This window comes from Helicoverpa armigera, chromosome 21 (assembly GCF_030705265.1).
Source record: "Helicoverpa armigera isolate CAAS_96S chromosome 21, ASM3070526v1, whole genome shotgun sequence".
Classification (NCBI taxonomy): Eukaryota; Metazoa; Arthropoda; class Insecta; order Lepidoptera; family Noctuidae; genus Helicoverpa; species Helicoverpa armigera.
In genome coordinates, this window is record NC_087140.1 from 4,789,151 (window position 1) to 4,795,661 (window position 6,511).

A 6,511-nucleotide genomic window follows, 5' to 3' on the forward strand; every position below is an offset into this window, starting at 1 on the left:
AAGCCCAGTGGAACTGTAAAAGCTTTCTTGCTTCGTTCTAAACATGTACAATTTCATTTTGTGTTTGTACAATTGTGAGTGGATCGCCGCTCATCGAATTAAGTCCACAGAAAAGGTAGGAATAGGGAAGCGAATGAGTTAGTCGATTTTTTCACTTTGCATTTGCAAACGAGTGAATATATCGATTCTTTTTTTCTGGTATTCGATTTTGGAGTTACTTGAAACGAATAGGTTTTTAAAGCATTTTTGTAAATGTTTTCAACCATGTCCCGTGTTGAAATTACTAAGTGCACGCGGATAAAAAGCGTAGACCTCGTTAAATGGGATATCTAACACTGTCAGAATTTTCCAAAAATCTTAAGCTTATAAAACTTATATTAGTTCACTGGTAATTTTACTGACACACTTTGACCATTACCGTTAACCTACTTACCTCTGACCGCACAATATAAAGCCAATATCATCAAAATACCCGCTGTCAAACTTTAGTGCTAAGTTGCACCTACCCGGGCTCAGCTGGTGCCATTAATACATTGCGTAAGTGTAGGTGCACATTAGCCGTTATAAATGACGTAATGGTAGTGACGTTTAGTGGTCATCAAGATGTGGATAAGTGTCAATGTATTTATGTAATGTGCAACTGTCTTGATGGAGGTATCGATTAGTGACCAATCGATACATAAAATAATTTCTGAGAGTTATCTTTTGGCTTTAAATCATTTATTATTTGGTAGTGGTAGTGAGCACATAATTATACCTCAGGTAGGTATCGAATAGGTACATACCTACTTAATTTAAAACATTTGCTCAGTAGGTACCGTAAATTGCCTCCAAATAATCTTATATCATGACTATGAAGCATCAAAAAAAAGTGGCACTAGAAAGTGTTTAAATTACCTACATATCTATCGTTAAAACAAAGCAAATAAAAAGACACAAAAACCAGAGCTACTCGATACCCGATTCAACCTAAAGGCGATTCACAAAACGAACACGATGTATCGATACTCGGATATCTGATATCGATAGCCAACACTATTTGGTCCGAAGATTTTGTGGGTAATCCACAGTGTAATTTAAGATGAAACTTCTCTATTTAACGTTTTATGTCGTCGCAAATCGACAAATGCATTTTCTTTAACGTTGAAAGCAATTTAGTGCTCATTGACTTTCAATCAGTCGATATTAAAGTATTTTATTGATTCTACTAGCTTCTGCCAGCAGTTTTACTCATGCAGTGAGAAATACTTCAGGCACTCCGATAAAATGTTTCACGTAGTAGTCTTCCTCGATAAATGGGCAATTTGATATTGATTTTTCTTTTATCCAGAGGTTCCTGAGATTGGCGTGTTCGAACAAACACTTCAGTTTAAAATATTTTAGCAGATCGGAAGGTATAACCGTTAAGATAATTATGCAAATATGTTTAAATAGCGAAATTTTTTTTTTAAGCTTTTACAGAGTCTGGGCATTACAAACACTTATCAAGTAGATTTTTTAAGTTATTAGGATTAGGAGTAGGAATGTGCAAGCCAATAGGAATAAAATTCGGTTTATATCAATTGTGTATTTTATAATAAAAGTTCTAGCGAGGGGAGTCGCATTTCGTCTTCTAAAAGTGAGCCGCTGTCCTGTTCTCCATTCCTTAAGGCCTCCACTTTATGATCTGAAACAGAATATAATAATCAATTACCTATTAAATTAACACTGGGTAATTTAATTTTGAATAGAGATTGTAATTATGAACATGTTTTTTTTTTTATAAGACAGACCGACGTGACTTTTGTTGCTAGGGAGTTTGTTGCGCCACTTCTTCTTCCTCACAATAACACATAGGAAGTGGCATTTTTGGAGCTGTCTCATGTAATTTTGACGTTCGAAAATTGCTGTTTTGCGGCCTATTTTGAAACGATATACTAATTAAGTAGGTAAGAAATTATTGTAGGTATTCTTTTTCAGCGGCTTTCGTGGACTTTCGTATAAAAAGTATGCGTAGCTGAAAGTGTCCAGGGCTCGCGTTTCTATAGCAAAACTCAGGGTTTTTTTGCGGTTTCACCCACGTACTGCTATTTCCCGCACCAGAATAAAAGTAGTATATTTTGATTTATTTATATGTTATGATATATCGGTTCAATAGGTTTGTTGCGGTCTGATAGAGAGAGTAATGCCCATTTTCACTAACAAATACCTAAATTTAGGGATCCCCTAAGCGCATTTAGGGAACACTTAATATGAATTTCGGGCACGGGCATAACTCTCGCATTTAGGTAAAATATTACCCAGTAAAATATACCCACCCAAAACAAAAATGTGAAAGACTGCCAAGTTCGATAATATGGGAATGCTTCGCCTATAAAAGAAGTGAGATCTGAATAAGTACCAAGTTCCATACACATACCTCAGTTAAAAATAGTTACTTTTTAATGATGTTACTTGGCAAGTTTTCATACACCTTGTTATAAACCTACTAAACGCAATGAATCAAGTATTTAATTTTCTATTAAAACTTGCCAAGTAATCATCATTAAAAAGTAACTATTTTTAACTGAGGTATGTGTATGGAACTTGGTACTTATTCAGATCTCACTTCTTTATAGGCGAAGCATTCCCATATTATCGAACTTGGCAGTCTTTCACATTTTTGTTTTGGGTGGGATTTCATTTATTTTTGTAAGGTTGTTTATTTTATTTTTTTCTTATGATGAAGTTAGTTAAAGAAATGTCTCATTTATACTATCTTTTAGATTTTTTAATATGCACTATGTTTCTTACAAAGAAATGAACTAGATTAACTATGACTAGATTTACCAACTGACTGACATGACATGTTATCATATATTATGTTCGTGGATCAAAGTTACACATTCGTTATTTTCGAAAGTGATTCACACTTGGCCGTTTTCAGATTTTTACTTTACTTTGACTAAATACAAACCTTTGTACCATTCGAAGATATATTATATAAATATAGATAAATTTAGTTCGTTTTAGTTCCGTATAAATTTACACCGGGTATAAAACACCTTCATTACTTTGAAACCGACTCACACTTGGCCATTTTCAGATTTTTCCCTTTACCTTGACATAAAGACCTACCTCCATGCCAAATTTCAAGTCAATACGACCATTGGAAGTGGTCTAGGTTTTTGATGAGTGAGTCAGTGAATCAGTGAATCAGTCAGTGAGTGTATAGTAAAAATAGCGATTTTCTGACGTCAATATCTCAAGACCTACAATAGGTATATTAATGAAATTTTGTATTTTAGATAAGTGATGGGGTTTCAACAGATACTAGAAATTTGATATGCGTAAATAAAATAGATTTTGAGTTACAGGGGGGTCGAATTTGGCCCGAAATGGTTCGTGTAATATAACCCACGGCCGGTGTGTCGCCTTTTTTGCTCGAACTTGGCGGACACACTGCCGTGTGTCTAGATATAGAGGTAAAGAATTGAAGTCCGGTCCTAATAGTGATAAGATTGACTAAAACAAATGAGCATCTAAGCTAATTTGGTGAACGTTGCCGCGTTCGTTACTTGCCTTTACTTGATTTCTTCTTTTTCTTTTCCTTCTTTTCTTTCTTTAATTCAGTGTAGTTTATTGATATTTCACCTATACCAAAACATTTTTATTGTCATCAAATAAGTAGGTATACCATAAACCAATAGATATAACATTATCTGTCTAGCCTTTTCCCAACAATGTTGGGGTCGACTTCCAGTCTGAAGGGATACAGCTGAGTATAATCATCGGCAAGGATATTGAGCCCTGACCTTCACCTGCGCAGAAGTGTTAGAGTTTATTGCCATAAGTGTACAGTGCGCAAAGCGATCCCCACTCTTCCGCCGAGAGCTCATTATCCGTGCCGATAACTATACCAGGGTTTTACATGGAGCTTCCGCCTAACTGACTTCTTCAAACAAGTTACCCGGGCAACCCAATATCACTTGGTATGTAGGCGGCGGGCGTTCGAAATGCGGAGACACTGATACGGTTACCCATCCATTAAACGACCGCTCCAAGAGTTGCGTAACCTTATGATGATTAAACTGAATTGTGAAATTAAATCTTACCATATTGATCCACTACAAAACAAACAAAAATAATGTTAAAATGTTGTTATGAATAGAGCCTGACAATTAGTTTTTTTTAACATTAAGATTTTTTGAAAGTTAACAATATTAATACGTTACCATCAATATCGTTTATTTTCACATCATGTTTCTTTTCTATTGCTGAAATGAATACATTTTCTAATTAGTATTCTTCTTTCATACAAAAACTACTGGTTGGATTTTGATGAAACTTGGCAGTAGTGTCGGTAGGTAGATTATAGGTTGGCAATGGTTCCTTCAGAATGCGTGGGGAATCTCGGGGAACAGCCTGTCCTGTAGGAGTAATGTTATATTTTTAGGAACTAGTAGAAGTATATTATTATGAAATAGCCTTACATGCAATAATAGGATTCGTGTAACTTGCTATATCTTGCTGTTTGAAGCGTGTGGTGAGGTCCTTTAAGTAATCTTTGAGTTCCCTTACCCAAACAGGGTCCGAATTGTTTGCTTAAAAATAAAGGTATATGAGATTGCCGGTAAATCTGCAAAGCTAAAACGTGAGTATAAGCATCGAAAAATTTATACTTACGTTTCTTTTCCTTAGAGTTTTCTAAAAAAATGCATTAAAGTAAGTAACTTTAATTCAAGTATATTATTGAATTTATTCTATTGAATATTACATACTTTTCTTGTGTTTTTTATGTGGCTTTTCTCCTTCCGCTGGAATAAACATAAAATCGTTATTAAATTACAGACACTCAAGAATTTAGAAATATGTAGCTCGAAAACGTATAGCTTACACGTCAGAATAACTTATAGCTACTTTTTAGGCATATGCGGGAAGCAGTTAAGTCTGACACCAGTCTAACCAAGGGGTATTGAGTTGCCCGGGTAACTGGGTTGAGGGGGTCAGATAGGGCAGTCGCTCCTTGTAAAGCACTGGTACTCAGCTACATCCGGTTAGACTGGAAGCCGACCCCAACATAGTCGGGAAAAAGGCTCGGAGGATGATGGGAAGCTGTTCTCTTAGGAAGGGGGTGAAACCTATGTCGGAATATAGTAATAAAATAAAACAAACGCACTGTTATGCTTCCTGGCTGTCGCCAGGTCATATCCGAAGTTATCTTCAAGCCATTCAATAAGGATTCCCACGTCTTTCACCATCTTTGCATCTTCTCTATTAGTTTGGCTTGGAGGAAGATCTTCTTCTGGTTCTAATAAATTAAAATATTTTTAAACAATTTAAATATCGATAAAAAAGGCGAGGTCACTTCACTACGACCGACTAAGTTTAGGTACAGAAAACCAAAGTTATGATTATAATGTAGGTAGGTATAGTACACATACAAAGACAGATACATAGGTACGTATTGAATACTTGGAATTTTTCCAAGGCTATTCTTTATACCACTACAACACATCCTTCACACCTACCTTTTAAATGCCAACAATACCGAAATAAGTAGTCCCGGAATCTAGGCTCTGAAACCTGGTGTGGTGACGTCACAGTAGTATCAAGGTACATACAATCTACTATTTCGCACAACACTTTCAAGTTTCCGTAGTGTAGCGGTTATCACGTGTGCTTCACACGCACAAGGCCCCCGGTTCGATCCCGGGCGGAAACAGGTTGCTTTTTGCTCATCATTATTATTTCAATATTTATTACTTAACTTTTTTTTTGTACTTTTATTTTTAAAGAATATGCTAATATGTATATGATAGTAGGACAAACCTGATTCTGAATTAGGGGGCATCCGAAGTATCGGCTTATCTCCATCCATGACACCTATATAAAAATAATTAAATTAGTGATGTGGTTCAATCATTGTTACAAAAGAAATAAGCATCAACTAATTTTAATCATTAAAAGAAGTACATAAACAATCCCACGGACTTTCGTCTTTCATCATCACAGTAAAGAACATTTTGGTTATTAAAAATGTATTAGAAAAAAACAACTCACTAGATCGATAACTGGGTGCATAATTATCACTTGCTTTAATTAATGGTATCTACAACAAAATATAAAATATTCTTTATGTCTTTTCCTTAATTAAGGAAAAAAATATAATAATTAAGTACACTTAAAAAAGGTGCAGGTTAGCTTTCTCACCAAAACAAAAATATAAAATAAAAACATATTTTTAAGATATAAAACACAAACACGACTTTATCCCCTCATTTTTATTTTCAAATACAATTTGAAATTAAATTAAAATTCAATTTAAAAGTTACCCATCTGTTGGATTGCCATTTGCTATAAAATCGATATTCACGTGAAGTCACAATTTTTATGTACGTACATTGGCCATTTTTATATTTTTTCTTCATCCAAAACGGTTGTTTGGAAATAATTTTTTTTTTATGTGACAAGATGCAAACGTCCCCAAAAAATTTACGTCAAATTTCATAAAAAAACGCGTTTTTGGTACTTTAAGAGGGGTATATCTCTA

The 6,511-nt window shown here is 34.7% G+C and overlaps 1 protein-coding gene and 1 non-coding gene across 2 annotated transcripts; one reads left to right on the forward strand and one right to left on the reverse strand.

Annotated features, from left to right (window-relative positions):
* Positions 1-3,517: 3,517 nt before the first annotated feature.
* Positions 3,518-6,484, reverse strand: LOC110379174 (uncharacterized). Its single transcript, XM_064039997.1, has 10 exons — positions 6,172-6,484; positions 6,022-6,070; positions 5,791-5,844; positions 5,138-5,269; positions 4,740-4,775; positions 4,645-4,665; positions 4,452-4,562; positions 4,194-4,235; positions 4,074-4,085; positions 3,518-3,612 (listed from the first exon to the last, which is right to left on the reverse strand). The coding sequence occupies exons 1-10, from the start codon at positions 6,196-6,198 to the stop codon at positions 3,533-3,535; spliced, it is 564 nt and encodes a 187-aa protein (XP_063896067.1). The 5' UTR covers positions 6,199-6,484; the 3' UTR covers positions 3,518-3,532.
* Trnav-cac (transfer RNA valine (anticodon CAC)) lies at positions 5,611-5,683 on the forward strand. Its single transcript has one exon. It is a non-coding gene; the product is annotated as a tRNA-Val (tRNA).
* Positions 6,485-6,511: the final 27 nt, after the last annotated feature.

What these genes read in the sequence shown, in the direction of transcription:
- LOC110379174 (XM_064039997.1), bottom strand. Translation starts at nt 6,198, where the DNA reads ATGTTTTTATTTTATATTTTTGTTTTG. An exon ending in TATTTTATATTTTTGTTTTG is followed by an intron (nt 6,071 to 6,171) that starts GTGAGAAAGCTA and finishes ATTTTGTTGTAG; the next exon opens with ATACCATTAATTAAAGCAAG. An exon ending in ACATAAAAAACACAAGAAAA is followed by an intron (nt 4,666 to 4,739) that starts GTATGTAATATT and finishes GCATTTTTTTAG; the next exon opens with AAAACTCTAAGGAAAAGAAA.